The sequence below is a fragment of the Schistocerca americana genome, chromosome 7 (genome assembly GCF_021461395.2).
Source record: "Schistocerca americana isolate TAMUIC-IGC-003095 chromosome 7, iqSchAmer2.1, whole genome shotgun sequence".
NCBI classification, from domain to species: Eukaryota; Metazoa; Arthropoda; class Insecta; order Orthoptera; family Acrididae; genus Schistocerca; species Schistocerca americana.
Genome location: NC_060125.1, coordinates 161,218,354 through 161,239,747, shown reverse-complemented (window position 1 = coordinate 161,239,747; position 21,394 = coordinate 161,218,354). Strand labels below are relative to the sequence as shown.

The following is a 21,394-nucleotide window of genomic DNA, read 5'->3' as shown; positions in this document are numbered from 1 at the left end:
GTATCCTAATTTTATGCAGTAAATGTCATTGGCAAATTTTGAGTTTCAAAGACTTGAAAGCACAGATGACTGATTTCAAATGTGTATCTACATCTGTTATAGTCATATGATGGTGCAATTGGCCAAGGGCCTGATCTTGAAAGCCATGGAGGAACTACATTTTGTGCTGTTGCTGCCTTGGCTCTGATGGGTGAGCTTGATAGAAAAATTAGTCCCATTCAGGTATTTCATGTGTCTTTTTATTGTCCAAAAATACCTTTCTTTTGTCAGTTTTCTTTCTATCACATAGCTACTCAGTCTCTGCAAATGAACTGTCATGAAACAGTAGAACAAAATAGGCCTACATGTAATTTTGGGGTCAGTTGAAACTACACATTGACTTCATTCCATGACATAAGTGCTGTGGCATGTGACATAATACATTTGCAAATAGAAGTATAGCAGAACATTGCCAATATTTTTTCTGTCTATATTTTTTTGACAGTCAGTTGCAATGAGAGACTGAACCTTAGCATAGTCCAAAGTACAGATTAGCGTGAAAGGTGCTAATTTGGTAGTGAGTGGTTAGAGCCAATGAATGTGAATACAGAATCTCAGTAAGTTGTCGTACTGATATGTAGAATTGTGCAAGGTCTAGGTTAGATTGCAAGGTGACAGTTTGAAAGTTGATATATGCATATTATTTTTATTTAACAGTTGTCTTATGATTTCATATATTGATGCAGCTCTTCTGTGAAATGTTTTTAGCACAAACATATGTAATAGATAGGCTAATATGTGTTGTCCAAATGTTTACACCTATATGAAGTTCATAGTCAATAGTAACCCCAGTTCGAAAACAGAAGTGACACTAACAAATATTATACTAAAAGGAGAACTGACCTATACTATCCTTCACTCAGCCTTAATGTGCAACTGAAAAAATGTGAGGAACTTGGCCATAAAATAATTGACCACCCATCCAGTGGTGTAAAGGATCTTATAATTCCTAAAATTAACTTCAAACACAAACTGAAATCGTAGAGAGAGAGAGAGAGATAAGTAATTGATCACAATTTTGATCCATGGAACAAATAACTTATTATAACTAGAAACTTTCAGGAATGTTTTCTAGTTAAAAGCCATGAAGCCACAGTTACACATTTAATAACAATTTAGTAAATATTATAATTACAGTACAACCATCATTGAAGACAAAATACTAAACAACAGCCTAGGCAGAGAGAAAGAAAATAGAAAAGTAGTCACAATATAATTATTAAATTGTTATTTAATAACTCTTCTTGACTTCTTCATTTATGTTGTCATATTGTCAGTAGGCTAGTTGCTTTACAATTCCTGAGGATATTTTTGTTCCATCATTACAGCTACAAGAAAATGTGTATTTTCTCACCAGATGGATTTCACTTTATTGAAGTAAAGCATCATCAGTGGTCTGCAATTAAAGGTATTTTGATCTAATAAACAAGTCAAATTGTAAGTATCACTTAATAGGCCACTGATGATGCTTTACTTCATTAAAGAAAATGCATCTGTTGAGAAAAACGTGCATTTTCTTGTAGTTTTAATGGCCAAATAAAAATATCCTCAAGAACTGTACATGAAGTTTTCAAAAAATGACACATGACAGATTACAAGCACAAACATTAAAGCATCGCCGTCCGGGGTGGCCGAGCGGTTCTAGGCGCTACAGTCTGGAACCACGCGATCGCTACGGTCGCAGGTTCGAATCCTGCCTCGGGCATGGATGTGTGTGTTGTCCTTAGGTTAGTTAGGTTTAAGTAGTTCTAAGTTCTAGGGGACTGATGACCACAGCAGTTAAGTCCCATAGTGCTCAGATACATTTGAACATTTTTTTTTTTTTTTTTTTTTTTTAATTAAAGCATCAAGTATCACCCAATTTCATTACCACCATCTTAAAACCTTGTACAAAAACTATTTCACTTGCAGACCTGTGGCTCCTGCATTTGTATAGTTGTGAGTATATAGAACGAGATGCCTCATATCCCCCCTCCCATCCACCCTCGTATTTTCACTTAGACCAGTAACAAAAGCATGAATTATTGCTAGGAGCACAAGAAGCAGATTTTTTTGTCAAAAAAGTGAAAAAATTTAAAATTTTCAAAATTTTTTGACTACAGGAAAGTTAGCCAACATAAATTTTGTTGCCAAAACCTGGTTTTCCAGTCTTTCCAACCCCATAAAGGGGTTAAAAACAAAATCTTCTATCCCACTGTTTTCAGGGTGTAATCATCACTCCCCAATCCCACCCTGAGAATTAGACTGGATTGTTTCAGTATTTCCATGTGCATCTCTTTCTACTTTGAACACCCACCTGCTGTCAATAGCTCTTTTATTTGCTGGACGTGCTACATAAATCCAAGTTCCATTGGTTGGCAGAGTGTGCAGTTCTTCCTTTATTGCTTTTGTCTATAACTTTATCAGTTCTTTGAATTGAGTCCATTCAAAAACAATGTACCCTCCATTTCTAGTTCACCTACTGACAATAGACTATTTAATAACCCTGGCACTACAAGAACACCTTTTACATTTATTTAAAATTTCTTTCCACAAATGGTGCTTTTAACACCAACTCCTCAAACCTTTCTGGCAAAGAAAAATGTGTGTTTTGACAACCCTAATTCTTATTAGATTTTCCATTCCCTTGAGATTCTCAAAGGAACAGATTCATGAACTAAATGTTCCATTGTCCCTAAGTCAAAATTGCTCCACTGTGCCAGATGTAAGACTTCCAGCAACAGCAGAGAATAAAAAAATTGTCTTCACTTCCTCATGCTCAAAAGTTTGAGGTGATGAATTCCACAAGTTACAAGCAGTTTCTGTGTTCGTGGAATACTCTAAGTGACAGTCTGGAACTCATTTGAATGTATGTGAATCACGCTTTCTTTCGTTTTTGTGAAGTACTCCCAGAAAAGCCTTCTGTGCATATTGTTCAGCTGTGTCCTGAGTAGACACCACCATTTCTATGTAACTCTTTCCACAAAACTCAATAATTCCAGCTCACATATGAGTTTCAATCCTAAGTATCCAGTTGCTAAAATTAGAGCCATCAAAAAATGGCACTCTGTAGCTCCCTGTTTTTGTGTTGTTATTATGGATTATATGTTGAATTGATGAGTTGGTTTTCCACTGTTGTTACTGTCGTACTGTAAAACCTAGCCCTATGCCCATAACCTGCTGTCATAAATATAAATTACTGTGAATATTATGTAGTTAAAAGCTGAGAAGCAATATTTAGATAAATAATAATAATTCACTAAATATTAGAAATACACACACTGCAGGCAGCATACTGAACAACAGCCAAAGCAGAAAGAAAGAGAGATGTCAAAGCAAAGAGAAAATTAGTCACTGTGTAGTTATTGAATTGTTTGTATTTTAATTTAAACTCAATTAACTGTGGTAATATCTTCAGACCAACAAATGAAAACTGTAGAATTACAAAAACCACCTTACACCACAAAACTTTTATCTTCTTATGTGCAATGACGTTCTGTTGTCTGTACCAGAAATTTGTTACTTGCATCTTAGTTTTACATCTTTACTAGTATAAGTGTGTAGTTATTGAGCAGATAAATAAGAAGGATGGTACAGAAGTGTAATAATTTATTCGGTAAAAGTAATTAATTCTGCAGACAAACAAGTTAAACAGTCATGACTGCTTCATGCTATTAGCATCAGGATTCTTAGAAACACACATATGTGACTGAAGACTATTTTAATGCATGTGAACCTTCATTTAAATGTACAAGGTTTTGTGGCTAGGATTGTGGAGATGATATAAATAGAGAATGACATTCTGTTAAAAATGCTATTCTGATAACAGCACATGAAATAGTGCTGGACTGAAGTGAATTTAAAGATGAAGACCACTTTTATGATGAATGTAGACAAGACAGTGGAATGGAAAAAGGAAGCAATAAAATACAAGAGCTAATCAGGTGGTATACAGAAATAGAGAATGGAGGCACAAAGTTTTAAGAAGGAAAAAAAGGGGAAGGTATGAGGGGAAAGAGATCAAGATACTTTACCATAGGAACTAAAGCAGAAATTTTGATAAGAAATTTGAAGAGAAGTTGACAACAATTAAAGTATGATAGATTGCTACTTACAGCATAAGAGGCATTGAGCAGCAGATTGGTACATTTAAATGTAGGCTAAACTGTCAGGCAGTGTCTTCCTTCAGGTGCAAAAGAACACTCAAACATGCACAGGTCTGGTTTAAGGCCCAAGCCACACAACTCACCGCTTGGGGCACCATACTGAGAGGGGTGCCACAACTGCAAGATTTATATACAGGATGTACCACAATTAGTTGTGAAAACTGTCATAGTTGAAGGTGTATGGGAGAGAGGGGAGGGTGGTGCAAAATGATGAGTCATTTCTGTGGAAAATTGTTCTTGAACCAGACCACTACATGCACTTTTCACACCCACATGACCAGTGTTGTCTGCAGGTGCTCAGGAAGAAAGAACTAAGGAATATATACATAAAATAGCAGAGTGTTAGGATAAACAGAGAAGTTTGCATACCGATAAAGAAGATGGTCTGCATAGATAAAGAATTTGGAAGGAAACTGAGCAGCTACTCAATTATATTTAGACCCAAAGGTGTATGGACCCACCTGATTGAAAGTACTGAAGATAGTGAACTATCTAAAGAGTTACAAGAAACCAGGAATTGATGTTATGGAAAAAGAGGAAGCATTCTTATTTTTTTTTTTATTTATTTATTGTTCTGTGGGACCACATTTAGGAGAAGTCTCCATGGTCATGGAACGAGTCAATACATGAAATTATAACACGATTGTAGAAACAGATAAAATGAAATATAAGAAACATATTCAGGCGACAAGTCGTTAGTTTAAATAAAAAAAATCAAGAATGTAACACTGGAATTTGCTTAATTTTTTAGCTCTTCCAGGAGCTCCTCGACAGAATAGAAGGAGTGAGCCATGAGGAAACTCTTCAGTTTAGACTTAAAAGTGTTTGGGCTACTGCTAAGATTTTTGAGTTCTTGTGGTAGCTTATTGAAAATGGATGCAGCAGAATACTGCACTCCTTTCTGCACAAGAGTCAAGGAAGTGCATTCCACATGCAGATTTGATTTCTGCCTGGTATTAACTGAGTGAAAGCTGCTAACTCTTGGGAATAAGCTAATATTGCTAACAACAATCGACATTAAAGAAAATACATACTGTGAGGGCAATGTCAAAATTCCCAGACCATTGAATAGGGGTCGACAAGAGGTTTTCGAACTTACACCATACATAGCTCGAACAGCCCGTTTTTGAGCCAAAAATACCCTTTTTGAATCAGAAGAATTACCCCAAAAAATAATACCATGTGACATAAGCGTATGAAAATATGCGAAGTATACTACTTTTCATGTTGAAATGTCACTTATTTCAGATACTGTTCTAATGGTAAATAAAGCGGCATTTAGTTTCTGAACAAGATCCTGAACATGGGCTTTCCACAACAGCTTACTATCTATCCGTACGCCTAGGAACTTGAACTGTTCCGTCTCGCTTATAACATGCCCATTCTGTCTGATTAAAATGTCAGTTCTTGTTGAATTGTGGGTTAGAAACTGTAAAAACTGAGTCTTACTGTGATTTAGCATCAAATTATTTTCCACAAGCCACGAACTTATATCATGAACTACATTATTTGATAATGTTTCAATATTACACACAAGATCCTTCACTACCAAGGTGGTGTCATCAGCAAACAGAAATATTTTTGAATCACCTGTAATACTAGAAGGCATATCATTTACATAAATAAGAAACAGCACCGACCCTTCATAAAGAAATCCTTAAATTCATGAAACTGATGTAGAAACTGGGAAGAATCCCAGAAGACTGGTGATTCAACCAGTACATAAGAAAATAGACCAGAATTGCAGTCCTAAATACCGAGGAATTATCCTTCAATGTAACCTATGAAGGTTTGTCAGGTATTAGGTTGGTGCATAAGATTGTAGTGGTTTTGTTCCGAATGTTGCTATTCTAGTTTCTATGAGTTTATGTACCAACTGTCAATTTTTGTCTGCAATTCATTGCTGCTATGTGAGTTTATGTGTTGTCATTTTGAGATAGTGACTGGAGCTGTAGAAAATGGGGTGCCAAGTGAAGGAACCGAAACATTTTTGATGTATTCTTGTGTTTGAGTTCAATAGAGGAGCCACAGCAGCGGAGGCAGCCAGAGATATTTGTGCCGTGAATGAGGATATTGTCATTGGATGGAGCATGGCAAAGAAATGGTTTTCTCATTTTGAGGAGGATCATTTTGACATTAGTTACTCATTTGAGAATACCTTCGGGTTTTGATGAAGATTATTTAAATGTGTTAATCCACAATGACGCATATCAGCATACTTCAGAACTGGTGAATGCAATTAATGGTGATCATTCTGCAATTGTGCAACATTTGCTTTCAATGGAGAAGGTTCAAAAAATGGGTGTGGGCATGCTCTAAGGTAAAATCACTAATATCAGGGGGTGGCCATATGTGTAGCTTTGTTTGCTCATCATCAATTGTCTCGTGAACAACGCCAACCATTTCTACCCTGTACCCTTACTGGTGATGAAAAGTGGTGTCTTAGTGCTTACAAAGGAAAAAAAAAAGGAAGGTTTGAGCCCAAACAAAGAAGCAACTCCCCATACAAAGACCTACATGCATCCATAAGAGATAATGTTATCCATCTGGTGGAATGGTGACAATGTGGTGTACTACTGATCGCTTTCCCAAGGTGTAACCATCACTGCTGACAATTATTGTCAACAATGAGACATCTTGCAGATGCAGTCCTAGAACAGCTACCAGGAAGATGGTGTGAATTGATGCTGTTCCATGATAATGCCCACCTCCATAACACTAGACTGACAAAAAAAGTACTATACAGTAGTTAGGTTGGAAAGCTATTTTGCATCCTCAGATTTTCCCTTTATCCACTCTCTGCAAAGCAACCTTCAAGGAACTTCCTTTACAGATGTGGAATCGAAAAATTACCACAGCATTGGCAGGTTGTTGTAAATGGTGAAGGAGAATATATTACCAATGACTTAAGTCTCAGTTATGTGTATCTGTTGTGTTTATTTAACTTATGAAGAAATGCTACAAATTTATGCCAACCCAATACACTCTACAGTAAGCTAACTCAAAATGCGAGTGAGATTTTGGGATAATATCAGTGTATTCTAATTGACCAACAACATACCACATATTTGTCCTGTTGCAAATCATAAAAGTCATATAAAGATAACATTGAGCTTAATAACCTATGCATAGACTTCAAGCTGGCATCCTAAATGTAAGGCAATCCCGACTGATTCCAAGGCTCCAGTATGAGTGGATGGAGAACTAAGTACTTGATTCAGCATCAATATGGGAGTAAGATAAGGGGATGCCATTTTTGTAATACTTTTCAGTTTGAATCTGCAAGCAGTTACTCAGAAACTCTTACTAGCATGAGAGGCAGTTCATTAAAGAGCTGAAGGAATCCACACAACCCTGAGGCCTTGCTATCAATGAGATCAAGTACATGATGTTTACCAGGAAGTTAAATGACAATCTGAATAAAATATAAGCAGCAGGGTCCAATTCGGGGCATATGCAGAACCGTGAATATCTGGGATATAATATTAATAGGAATAATTCTATGCCAGCTGAAATAAAATTGCAAGTCTTAAACAGTAATAAGTGGTTTCAAGGTTTAAGGAATTACTAGGCTCCAGGGTGTTAAAGACAGACAGATTAAATGGCAAATATACTTAGTCGCGATCATGCCAGTCATGACCTACACATGTAAAACATGGATATTAGTTAATATTGATGAACAGCAGCTCAGAGTATTTAAATACAGGGTGTTGCAAAATGGGTGCTGTTCAGGGTAATAGTCGGTGCAGTTCATGGTAATAGTCACAATGGTACTTGGAGATCTAGAACAAATGCCCAGTTGGACCATCTTATGCAAGGCGCTGAGATAAAATCAATAAAAAGTAGGAATGTAGCCTAGCTTTGCCACATTTTTTGGCTGGAATGTGAAAGAATGAAAAAAAAATTATGGAGACCAATTGGAAAGAGAAAGAGAGGAAGAGCATGAAAGCAGTGGATATGTTGTATATAAGAAGAAATAAAAACTCAGGGCATAGAAGATAGTGGAGAACTGCTGCGGTGGGGGCAGAATGGAGGAAACTTATTGAAGAGGCTGAGATTAACACAGAGATGTAATGCCATGACAAGAAGGAGGCAAAGAAGTAGGAGGTGATATACAGTTACAAGAATCACCTTTGACCACAAAATATTTGTTCTGAAGCACAATGAGGTTAATTGCCTGTATCCCATGTTCAGATGCAGAAAGTTTCCAGTTGCATCATGATTTTACATTTGGTATAAATGTGTAGCAGTTGATGTAGTAGTAGTAATTAATTCTGTAAATGAATAAAAAGGACATCAATCTGTCAGTGCTGCTTCATATTATCAGCAATACCACACTTAGGAAAACACATACACAACTGGAGGCTGTTTTTATACATGTCTACCTTCATTTGCAAAATTTGAGGCTATATGAAAAAGGTTAAAATTAAGTGACAATAGTATTCTGTTTAAGAAAAAAGATTATGGAACTCACAATTGGTTGACGTAATAAAATGCAGTCATTGTATTGCTAGGCTGCTCAAAGAATTCAATTCTATGTTCATGTTTTCATCGATATCTTTTTAGTAGAATAACTGCACATTTAATGGTGACAACCAAATAAATTACATTTTATTTATTACTCACCAAGTTTAGGATTGTTGGACTATCATCAAGTAATGAGGAGCCTGTTGTTACCTGATGATAGTCAAATAAGATGATGATCAGACATATAGTGGTAGAAAGAACATAAATTGTATGGTTTTCACTTTTTAAAAAAATAATAAATAAATTCTTCGTATGTCCGTCTTACATCTACTTCAGTTCCATTGCATTCCACAGCCTGATCACTGGGTCATTTGTACAAATAAATACTTTATAATTTTGGCTTCTTTTAACTTTGTGAGCTTTGTTTGCTTAATAACCTTCGCACTAACACCAGGACAGGGTATGATATATGAGCCACGGGTGTTTCTGAGTTCACAAAATGACCAAATCTCTAGTAAATCTACAGATCTCTCCAAAACAGTAGCATCTCAGTATCTGGGATTACAGGAGTACACCACAATTCCCCCTTGGAAGGTAACATTCTTGAGTAATAACAATGAAATGAAATAGTAATGGGACCTTGTTTGTAAATAATAAGAAGTTGAGCACTGTAACAGGGAAGCCAACAGATTTTTGACAATCATGACCACCTACATGTTGCATATAACCATAATTTATTTTTTGATTTTACTAGATGAAACCAAAAACACTTGATAGTTTCTACACAAACATACTTGACATAAATGCTAATCATGAGTTAATGCAACTAAATTCAGTTTATTGTAAACTAATATTTTTGTCCTAAACATTATGTCATAACTACAATTGATTGTGTTTCATTTCTTACAACTAATTGTCAATTATAGTTGTTCAGGAATACTGAACTCACATGTTCTCTCATAGAGTTCGGTGTGATTATAACCTTGAGGCTCATCTGAACCACTGTGAGAATTGGTTAGAGATTATTAGTCTCCACAAAAATCCTTTGAATGACTATTGAAATAGAGACTGTTGTGTCACCGCCAGACACCAAACTTGCTAGGTGGTAGCCTTTAAATCGGCCGCGGTCCATTAGTATACGTCGGACCCGCGTGTCGCCACTATCAGTGATTGCAGACCGAGCGCCGCCACACGGCAGGTCTAGAGAGACTTCCTAGCACTCGCCCAGTTGTACAGCTGACTTTACTAACGATGGTTCACTGATAAAATACGCTCTCATTTGCCGAGACGATAGTTAGCATAGCCTTCAGCTACGTCTTCTGCTACGACCTAACAAGGCGCCATTATCAGTTGCTATTGATCTTGTGATGCATGTACCGTCAGACCGATGTTCACCATTAAGGGATTAAAGTTAAGTATTCCACCAGCTACGTCCGTTTTTCTAAAGGCTAATTTCCCTGTCCTGTTCCAGACCCCACGCCAGCCTGCGTGAGCTAAAAAGCGTGCCTTTCGGCTTCCTCTAGTATTCCTGGGTTGGCTCTCCTGCCAACCCACAACGCAGACACCATATTATCTGCACAGGTGTAATACAGTTGGGATACAAAGTTGCCCTTGAGGTTGCCCACTAATGACTGTTATGCCTCACCATAATAATCCACCTCATCAATATGTAGCGTAGGCCGAGATGAGTTTATCACACACACACACACACACACACACACACACACACACAAGCAAAAACATTATAACCACTCGCTTAATTGCCAGTTGGTCCACCTTTGGAATGTATTGCATCAATTCTGCATGGCATGGATTTGACAAATCCTTGCTAGGTGTGTGGTATAGACGTCTATAGACAGATGACACAATTTCCGTAAGTTATGGGCTGATACACTGTAATCATAATTGTCAGTGTCGTTGGTTGAACATCTGCTGTGGAGCGTCGTGTGCAACAATGTGTGCTAAACAGAGTACTCTGAAATGCTTGTGGTTACACCACCATTGTATTTTTTTGTCATACCTGCCACTGATTGTCACCCATCCTGCTTTACAGATTGTACAAGCCTTGGACCCCTACATTCTTTGATATGAGGTATGGATATCTGACACCTTCTCACCTACTCATGGCTTCACAGTCCTTCAGCCACTCTCCATAGATGCTCATGATAGTAGCACACGAATTGCCAACCAGCTTTGCCGATTCTTAGATGCTTGTACCAGGTGCTAGGCCATAAATGTGCTCTTCATTCAAGTCAGTTATGTCAGTGGATTCCACTATTTGCGGCTAATGATTCCCCATTTGTCTCTGTGTTGGTCATTTACTTTCCTGACTTTGTCATATGCCCAACAGCATTCAGCCTCTCAGGGGGCAGTGGTTATAATGTTTTGGCTCATCAGTGTATATCCAGATAATGTGATGTCTGTATTTCCCTAATCATTTGTAGGGCTTCCTTGTATCCTGAAAGCAACTCTCCGGTGGTTCAAATGGTCTGCAGGGCTGTAACTCAGTCTTCTTGAACATTGATGAGTAGAGATTACATTACAAGTAAAGGGATTTTTTAATACAACGAAATCAGAAGGGTGTTTTCACTGGTTTTCTTCTTTTTATATCCAGGAGGGTTTCTAGGAAATGGTAGGAACACTGATTCAGTGAAAGACACCGAATTGAGTCCACTGATAGGGACACTACCTCCCACAAAGGGCTTACATCATAGAAGTTATTACGTACACACACTGCGCCAGTCTGTAAGGGCCAGACTACACAGGGAATGTGTAACAAAGTAACTCATGGACAAGGAATATCATATTCACCTCCTCTGTGCTGTGTTAGTTGCCACTGTAGTGGATACTAAAGCACAGTTGTTTTGTATCTTTGCTATTTTATTTTCCACAACTATTTGAAAGTAGCAAATAAAAGTAACTGCAGTGACACAAACCATCACAAGTGTCAGTACGTATTCGTGAAAGCATACTACTAATTAATTGCCTCCAGGCAAACAGCTGAGCATGCAGGTAGTAGTGGTGATTAGCTAACAACTCCCACAGGCAAGCAGGTGCATGTGTCCCAATTTAGTTAGACTTGAGTAGCTGCTGAAAAATAAATGTGGAATTAACAGCCAAAAACATAGGATGTGGACCAAAACCATCTGTCCTTTCTAGGGTAGTTACCATTAACAGTAGCTGCAGCTACAGAGCAGATGCCAGATGAGGTGGTGATATAGTAGCAGCTATATTTCTCAGCATCTGCTGTATAGATTCACTCAGCATTGTTTTTCTGTATCACAGCCACCTGTCCCATAATGGTTCTTCATGTGAGCTTTTTACCTCACTGCCGATGAGACAGTTTGTTGGACTCCTCGGGGTCAGCTTGGGATGGTAGACATTGCTGACACAGTGTAAGCAATCATCAGATAGGCTTTACTTATGCTGAACCCCAAAGGCAGTGAGGTGCATACAGCCCAGTCCTCATCTGGATGTGTGGTGTATGCCACCAGTCACTGCTTTAACCCAGGGCATTAGCTCGCAAACTCTAGATAACCCCCCCCCCCCCCCCCCCCCCAAGGAGCTCACGGTCCTATCATGAGTATGTGCGTGGCGAGCATGGGACCCCGAGCTATTGCAGCCTTCCTTCTTTCTGGGGCTGCATTTTCTTTCCCTTCCCCTCCTTTCCTGTCCTTTCTCCATCCCTTCCGCCCTCTCTTGGTGTCCTTGTTTATGTTGGCCATGCTATCATCCTGGCTATGTTGGCTTTGCAATTTGGTATTGTTGAGTAATTACCTCATCCTTTCGGCATCCTCTGCCCCCCCCCCCCCCCCCCTCTGGGGTTTGACCTCCATTACTAAATTTCTATTCCATAGTGTGAGCCATTTGGGGAAGAGCACCTTACCTAGTGTCTCCAGTGTGTGCCCTTCTAGTTCCTTCCATCTTTTCTTTCACATCGTCGCCTGATGCTAGGGTACATAGCCAGCATGGTAGCCAGCCCATGTGGTGGGGTCACTATGTACCCTTTTGGTTTGTTTATAAATAAATAAATCTTCCGCTACCAGTCACAATTTTTCTTTATTTTACACACAAAAAAAAACACTTGAAAATGAGAATTATTTCTCAAAACGTGTTGTGCGAAAAGTAAAATAAAGAAAAATCGTGACTAGTAGTGGAAGATTTATTTATTTATAAACAAACCTATTGTTTCTAGTCACAGGCTTTCTAAAACCACTTATAATGGATCAAATCAGATGTACCCTTTTGGTTGAGCACCCTGAAAACATAGGGATCACACTTCTGATACCTGAGCTGTGACCTTCTCATGTAAGTCTAGGAGTGGTTGCTCGTCTTCCTGGAGCATTGTAACTTCTGGCAATGGCCGCCGTGCCAGATGGCCCTTGCTGTGGCTGGGTGGCGCCCTTGGGGAGAGCCCCTGATCGGAGTGGGTGGTATCAGGGCAGATGCTATGCACATGAAACACATACGAGTCCAGAACTCTGGCCGTTCTTGTATGGCCGTCTCTTTGAATGGAGCTGCTTCTTCTGCCCCTTCAGCCTTTCCTTCCCTGTCTGCCCTCTAGGAGGGGGGGTCAGGCTCGGCTAGGGGCCAAACCTTTCCCCCACTATCTGGTTTGTACCAGGACTGATGGGGATACTTTCACCAATACCAAACCTTTATTTTTTGTGGAACACCTTGAAGACAAGTTTGGCGAAGTGAACTCTCTGAGCAAGATGCAGTCGAGTTCATTGTTGATCAAAAATGCTTCAGCTGCCCAGTCTGCGGCCCTTCGTGCCTGTGACCATCATGGCACAATTCCTGTGTCCCATTACCCCCCACCAGTCTTTGAATATGGTTCAAGGTGTAATTTTTCACAGGAACCTCATCCTTCAAACTGATGAAGAATTTAGGGACAATCTAGGACGGCGGGGTGTTCACTTTGTTGAGTGTGTTCAGAAGGGCCCGAAGGACAATCGCGTTGATACTGGCACCTTTATCCTGGCCTTTGAAGGGGATACCCTCTCTGAGATTATGGTTTATTGGCTTATAAGAAAGAAAAGAAGATACAGGAGTATAAGTCCCTTGATCGTCTAACCTACACTGTGGCTCATAAGAAGTATGCACACTTCATCCTGTGTCAGTGACGTCTAGCTGTGCTTTAGTTACAACTTCACCCCTTCCTCCCCCTTCCTTACCACAGTCCTGAACCCCTCTCCTACCCCCGTCCCCTGCAGTTCCCACACCCCTCCGGGTGCTGCTCCCCTTCCCCAGCTGGAGAAGTGTCCCTCTTCTTTGGCGTCTGCCGGTCAAGGGCGCCCCTCCCAGAACCCCTCTTCCAGGCACCTTCCATGCCAAAGGTCTGCTGCCACACGACGACCACGAGAACCACAGTCTGTGGGCCCTCAGGTCGCCCGCTCGCTTTGTTTTCCAGATCTTGCTGCAGCTGGCTCCCTTTTGCAGCACAGCCCTCCTCGATCTCAAACAGAAAAGAAGAAGAAGCATAAGTCTCGGGACAAAGAGCCTCTGGTGTCGCCAGAGGTCCCATCCCCACCTTCGCAACCTGATTCTGACCTGCTGTCCATGGATGTCACCTCCTCCTTGTCAGTGATGGATGGTGACCCGGAGGCGTGATTGGCTTTAGCCTGTTCACCCCCCATTTGAATCATTGTTCTGTGGTTATCCAATGGAATTGTAATGGATATTACCGTCACCTTCCGGAGCTGAAATCCCTTATTTCGTTTTACTCTGCAGCTTGTGTGGTTCTACAGGAATCACACTTTACTGATGATCAGTCGCTGGCCCTCCATGGGTTCCCTGCTTTCTGTCAAAATTGGGTCAGCTCCCTGTGGGCCTCTGGTGGCATTTGTACGTTGGTCCATACGGACGTTGATAACCCGAGGATTCCTCGTCAGACTACATTGGAAGCGGTTGCTGTTAGGATCCACCTGGACTCTGGGGTCACAGTTTGCAATCTGCTTCCTTAACTGCCCTTTTCAGCAACTTCCTCCTCACTTCCTCCTTCTCGGGGATTTTAATCCCATCATCCCTTGTGGGACAGTGCATTTCCATCTAGTCGGGGTCTTCTCATAGACCAGTTTCTTCCAAACTACGACTTGTGCCTTCTTAATGATTGCTCCCCTACCTAGTATATTTTCTGCCATTGATCTTTCTCTTTCTCCTCCCTCCCGCGAAATGCAGGAAGATCTGCAGCGGATAGGCACTTGGTACAGGGAGTGGCAACTGACCCTTAACATAGACAAATGTAATGTATTGCGAATACATAGAAAGAAGGATCCTTTATTGTATGATTATATGATAGCGGAACAAACACTGGTAGCAGTTACTTCTGTAAAATATCTGGGAGTATGCGTGTGGAACAATTTGAAGTGGAATGATCATATAAAATTAATTGTTGGTAAGGCGGGTGGGAGTATGCGTGTGGAACGATTTGAAGTGGAATGATCATATAAAATTAATTGTTGGTAAGGCGGGTACCAGGTTGAGATTCATTGGGAGAGTCCTTAGAAAATGTAGTCCATCAACAAAGGAGGTGGCTTACAAAACACTCGTTCGACCTATACTTCAGTATTGCTCATCAGTGTGGGATCCGTACCAGATCGGGTTGACGGAGGAGATAGAGAAGATCCAAAGGAGAGCGGCGCATTTCGTCACAGGGTTATTTGGTAAGCATGATTGAGTTACAGAGTTGTTTAGAAAACTCAAGTGGCAGACTCTTCAAGAGAGGCGCTCTGCATCGCGGTGTAGCTTGCTGTCCATGTTTAGAGAGGGTGCGTTTCTGGATGAGGTACTGAATATATTGCTTCCCCGTACTTACACCTCGCGAGGAGATCACGAATGTAAAATTAGAGAGATTAGAGCGCGCACGGAGGCTTTCTGGCAGTCGTTCTTCCCGCGAACCATACGCGACTGGAACAGGAAAGGGAGGTAATGAAAGTGGCATGTAAAGTGCCCTCCGCCACACACCATTGGGTGGCTTGCGGAGTATAAATGTAGATGTATATGTAGATGTTGTGTACATAGTCCCGCGTAGTCAGCGCATACACAACTTTCCCAATAGAGCGCGCCCCGCTAAGCACAACAGCGCAGGCGCAGCGCTCGTCCGTCTCCGCACTACGAGATGGCGCTGTCTTAGAGACAGACCAAATTCTGCTTCTGCTGATCCGCGTATTAATATGTAACGCAGCCAATGAGATTGCTGCTAATGTAGAACCTTTTCTCCTCGCAGATCACACTCGCGCAGTGATACCTGAACACGTGAGGTATTATAACGAGTGCACAGACCTCCGATTAGTCAGTCTGCATTTGTCTGCACCAGTCTGCATTTGTCTGCACCAGTCTGCATCAGTCTGTAGTCAAGTTTCAGTCTGTGCCTAATAAGATTATCACATTCCTGTACATAGCCATGAAGAGAGATGTATAGACACTTTGTCAAGTATCAGAGATATGTGAGAATAAGATTAACATACCAAGACCAAAGGAACTTCAGATTGTCAATTGTAAACAGCATCCAGAATCAAGTTACGTAATGTCTATGATTTTTATTATTTTAATAAATGTGTGTGAAAATTAATCAAGTTCTGTTTAAAGTTGGTCACCATCAATCTGCTACTCTAAACGTGCAAGTGGCATTTCTATCACCTGACCTAATGGCAGAAGATAAACACACCATGATAAGACCACGAGACATATTGCTGACACTCGCCTACTTCATTAGAGCGACAAGTCAAATAATCTGATGGTGTGTGTACCGAAGGTCTTACAGTACGCACACCACAGTATACCACTTCCCATTTATTCTCTCACTTGCTTCCCTCACCCCGACGGACAGGTTACCTCGTTGGTCTTTCCAATGCACAGATTGGCCTGTATATACTGCACAGGTCAATTTCTCTCCCTCTTTGTCGGGTTGTATTGATGACGTCCTAGGTGACGTGTCTGATGCGATTGTTTGCACTGCTAGCCTTGCTATCCCACGCTCATCTGGACCATTTCGCCGCTGGCAAGTCCCGTGGTGGAGAACGGCCATTGCCATTGCCATCCGTGATTGCTGTTGAGCTTTGCAACATCTTAAGAGGCACCCATCTGCTGCCAATCTTGTTGTTGTAGTTGTGGTCTTCAGTCCTGAGACTGGTTTGATGCAGCTCTCCATGCTACTCTATCCTGTGCAAGTGTCTTCATCTCCCAGTACTTACTGCAACCTACATCTTTCTGAATCTGCTTAGTGTATTCATCTCTTGGCATCCCTCTATGATTTTTACCCTCCACACTGCCCTCCAATGCTAAATTTGTGATCCCCTGATGCGTCAGAACATGTCCTACCAACTGGTCCTTTCTTCTTGTCAAGTTGTGCCACAAACCCCTCTTCTTCCCAATTCTGTTCAATACCTCCTCATTAGTTATGTGACCTTTAAATGCCTCCGCGCCAAAGCCTTTTACTTAATCAAATGGAGCAAATGGGTGTTCTAGGAATGCTTTGTTTCTTCCCTCTCTACTGTCCCTATGTCGCAGGTGTGGGCTACACTTCGCTCTCTCCAAGGTTGCCATCAGCAGTCTACCCTCCCAGGCCTTGCCATCCCTGATGGCCTTTGCACAGACCCGTTGATTCTCACGGAACATCGTGCGTCCCATTTTGCAGCAGCATCAGGATCAGCCTATTGTCCGGCTGCTTTCCTTCACCAGAAACAGTGGGCCGAAGCTTCCGCTTTATGTTTTACCCCTTGTCAGTCAGAATATTACAACGAACCTTTTACTGAATGGGAACTTCTTTCCGCACTTTCTTCTTCTCATGATAACAGCCCCTGGCCCAGACTCCGTTCATAACCAATTGCTTCATTATCTTGGTGCTCCATGATGACACCATCTTCTCTGGGTGCTTAACCATATTTGGCTCCAGGATGACTTCCCTTCTCAATGGAGGGATAGCATCATGGTTCCTGTCCTTAAGGAACTCCCTGTTTGTCAAAAGCTATCGGCCAATTAGTCTGACAAATGTTGTTTGCAAGATACTTGAATGGTTGGTAGCCCGTTGGCTCAGTTGGGTCATCGAATCTAAGGATCTATTGTCCCCTTACCACTGTGGCTTCCGAGAGGGACGGTCTATGATCGATCAATTACTTCACTTGGAATCCGCAGTTCAACAGGCTTTATCCCAGTGGCGCCATTTGGTTCCAGTATTTTTCGACCTTCGCAAGGCCAATGACATAGCTTGGCGCCATCATATCTTTCTTACACTTCATGAGTGGGGTCTTCGGAGCCCACTCCCGATTTTTATCCACCAGTTCCTGTTACATCAGTCATTCAGGGTTCAGGTTGGTACTGTTTTTAGTTCTCCATGAACCCAGGAGAATGGCGTCCCACAGGGATCCATATTGATTGTACTTCTTTTCCTCATTGCTATAGATGGACTTGAGGCGTCCGTTGGTTCTTTAGTCACCCCTGCTCTGTATATGGATGATTTCTGCATTTGGGTTAGTTCCTCTTTGATGGCCTCTGCAAAGCGGCAGGTCCAGGGTGCTTTACGGCGTGGCTCTGCATGGACCCTCTCACATGGGTTTCATTTCTCACCTTTAAAATCATGGGTGGTCCACTTCTGTCGCCATACTATGGTCCACCCTGATCCAGAGCTCTACCTCGATGCACAACGATTACCTGTGGTCCTACAGTTTTATTTCCTGGGTCTTCTTTTTTACAACAAGCTTACTTGGGCTGCCTCATATCAGACTTTTGAAGATGGGATGTTTCCATAAACTCACTGTCCCTTCCTTCCTTGTCCACACCTCTTGGGGTGTGGATCGTTCCACTCTTCTCTGCCTTTGTCGGGCTTTAGTTCTGTATCGCTTGGACTATGGCTGTCAAGTTTATGGTTCAGCTGCTCCTTCCACACTGCACCTCCTGGATCTGGTCCACCATTGTGGTATCCATTCGGCCACCGGTGCCTTCCCTACTAGCCCTGTTGATAGTCTCCTGGTTGAAGCTGGGATCCCAGTTCCCCCCCCCCCCCCCCCCCTTTCTGTTTGGCGGTCCCAGCTTCTGGTTTCTTATGCAATTGCTGTCCGTTCCTCTCCCACTCACCCTTCCTATTCTATCCTGTTCCCAGACCAAGGTTGTCGCCCGCATGGTTCCCGCCCTCGGGCGGGTTTACGGGATGGGCTCCACCTTGCGTCTCTTCGCCGTGATTTTCAGCTTCCTTCTTTGTCCTGTCTCGCACATTCCCTCACCAACACCTCCCCTTGCTTAGTTCCTTGGCACTGGATTCGGATGGATCTCTGCCGAGGTCCGAAAGATTCCGTTCCCTCTATGGTGTACCGTTGTTTTTTCTGCCGAATTTTATGGGATTTTTGGGATGCTGTTGTTTTTTGCACCAATGGCTCTAAATCTGCTGATCGCGTGAGATATGCCTTCATGTCCTCTGCTGGCATGGAAAATCATCCCCTGCGAACTGCATGTGGGGTGTTTACTGTGGAATTGATGGCAATTTCTCAGACCCTTACCTTCATTAAACAGTCCCAACTCAATCGTGTTTTGTTATGTACGGACTCAGTGAGTGGCCTTCAGGCTATTGACTTGTGTTTTTCCTGCCATCCCTTGGTCTCAGCCATCCATGACCGTCTTGCTCATCTTCACCATGCTGCTTGTTCCGTTGACTTCCTTTGGGTCCCTGGCCATGTGGGTATCCCAGGTAATGAGCTTGCTGATTGTTTGGCTGGGGGAGCAGACACTTACCCCACTTTCTCTGTAACCTCTACTGCAACAGATTTACATCTTCATATGAAATCCCACTTCTCACAATCATGGGCCAACTCTTGGGAGGCTGCCTCCCTGTCTAATAAATTTTGTGCGCTTAAGGTGACATCTGTCCCGTGGCGTTCTTCCTTCCGCCTCTCCTGAAAGGACTCGACCACCCTGTGTCGTCTCCGCATCGGCCATACCAGGCTGACCCACGGTTTTCTTTTGCGTAATGAGCCACCCCCACTTTGTGGTTGTGGAGCCTTCCAGTCTGTAGCCCACATTTTGGTGGATTGCCCCCTTATTTTGGGTCTGCGTACTAAGTACAGACTTCCCCGCACTTTACCTTTAATTCTGGCAGAAGATTCCCAGAGGGTTGAACTGGTTCTCAGTTTCCTCCGTGAAAGTGATTTTTATTTTCATTTCTAAGGTTTTTAATCTCCCTCTGGAGTTCGGGACAGAGCAGTGAGGGTTGAGGTGTCTCCCAATGTAAGCTGTTTTTGGAGATTCCTGACACCCCTCCCTGGCCAAGATCCTCTTTTCTCTCCCTTTTACTCTGTTTTTATCACTTTTTCAATTTGGTTAGTCTCTTTTTACAAAACACACTTTTACATTCAACACAGAGTACGCGAAAGAACTTGCCCGCCTTCTAACAGCCGTGTACCGCAAGTCTCTAGAGGAACGGAGGGTTCCAAATGATTGGAAAAGAGCACAGATAGTCCCAGTCTTCAAGAAGGGTCGTCGAGCAGATGCGCAAAACTATAGACCTATATCTCTGACGTCGATCTCTTGTAGAATTTTAGACCATGTTTTTTGCTCGCGTATCATGTCATTTCTGGAAACCCAGAATCTACTATGTAGAAATCAACATGGATTCCGGAAAAAGCGATCGTGTGACACCCAACTCGCTTTATTTGTTCATGAGACCCAGAAAATATTAGAGACAGGCTCCCAGGTAGATGCTATTTTTCTTGACATCCGGAAGGCGTTCGATACAGTTCCGCACTGTCGCCTGATAAACAAAGTAAGAGCCTACGGAATATCAGACCAGCTGTGTGGCTGGATTGAAGAGTTTTTAGCAAACAGAACACAGCATGTTGTTATCAATGGAGAGACGTCTACAGACGTTAAAGTAACCTCTGGCGTGCCACAGGGGAGTGTTATGGGACCATTGCTTTTCACAATATATATAAATGACCTAGTAGATAGTGTCGGAAGTTCCATGCGGCTTTTCGCGGATGATGCTGTAGTATACAGAGAAGTTGCAGCATTAGAAAATTGTAGCGAAATGCAGGAAGATCTGCAGCGGATAGGCACTTGGTGCAGGGAGTGGCAACTGACCCTTAACGTAGACAAATGTAATGTATTGCGAATACATAGAAAGAAGGATCCTTTATTGTATGATTATATGATAGCGGAACAAACACTGGTAGCAGTTACTTCTGTAAAATATCTGGGAGTATGCGTGCGGAACGATTTGAAGTGGAATGATCATATAAAATTAATTGTTGGTAAGGCGGGTACCAGGTTGAGATTCATTGGGAGAGTGCTTAGACAATGTAGTCCATCAGCAAAGGAGGTGGCTTACAAAACACTCGTTCGACCTATACTTGAGTATTGCTCATCAGTGTGGGATCCGTACCAGATCGGTCTGACGGAGGAGATAGAGAAGATCCAAAGAAGAGCGGCGCATTTCGTCACAGGGTTATTTGGTAACCGTGATAGCGTTACGGAGATGTTTAATAAACTCAAGTGGTAGACTCTGCAAGAGAGGCGCTCTGCATCGCGGTGTAGCTTGCTCGCCAGGTTTCGAGAGGGTGCGTTTCTGGATGAGGTATCGAATATATTGCTTCCCCCTACTTATACCTCCTGAGGAGATCACGAATGTAAAATTAGAGAGATTAGAGCGCGCACGGAGGCTTTCAGACAGTCGTTCTTCCCGCGAACCATACGCGACTGGAACAGGAAAGGGAGGTAATGACAGTGGCACGTAAAGTGCCCTCCGCCACACACCG

At 42.0% G+C, this 21,394-nt stretch overlaps 1 protein-coding gene across 2 annotated transcripts in view; it reads left to right on the top strand.

Moving 5' to 3' along the window:
* LOC124621871 (geranylgeranyl transferase type-1 subunit beta) overlaps window positions 1-21,394 on the top strand; it is a 63,210-nt gene that overhangs the window by 993 nt on the left and 40,823 nt on the right. For both annotated transcript variants that reach the window (XR_006980582.1, XM_047147334.1), the window contains exon 4: window positions 103-222. Coding sequence is in view for 1 of the 2 variants with exons in the window: in XM_047147334.1 (XP_047003290.1) it covers window positions 103-222 (120 nt within the window). In the remaining variant the exon portion in view is untranslated. The remainder of the gene's footprint in view (window positions 1-102; window positions 223-21,394) is intronic.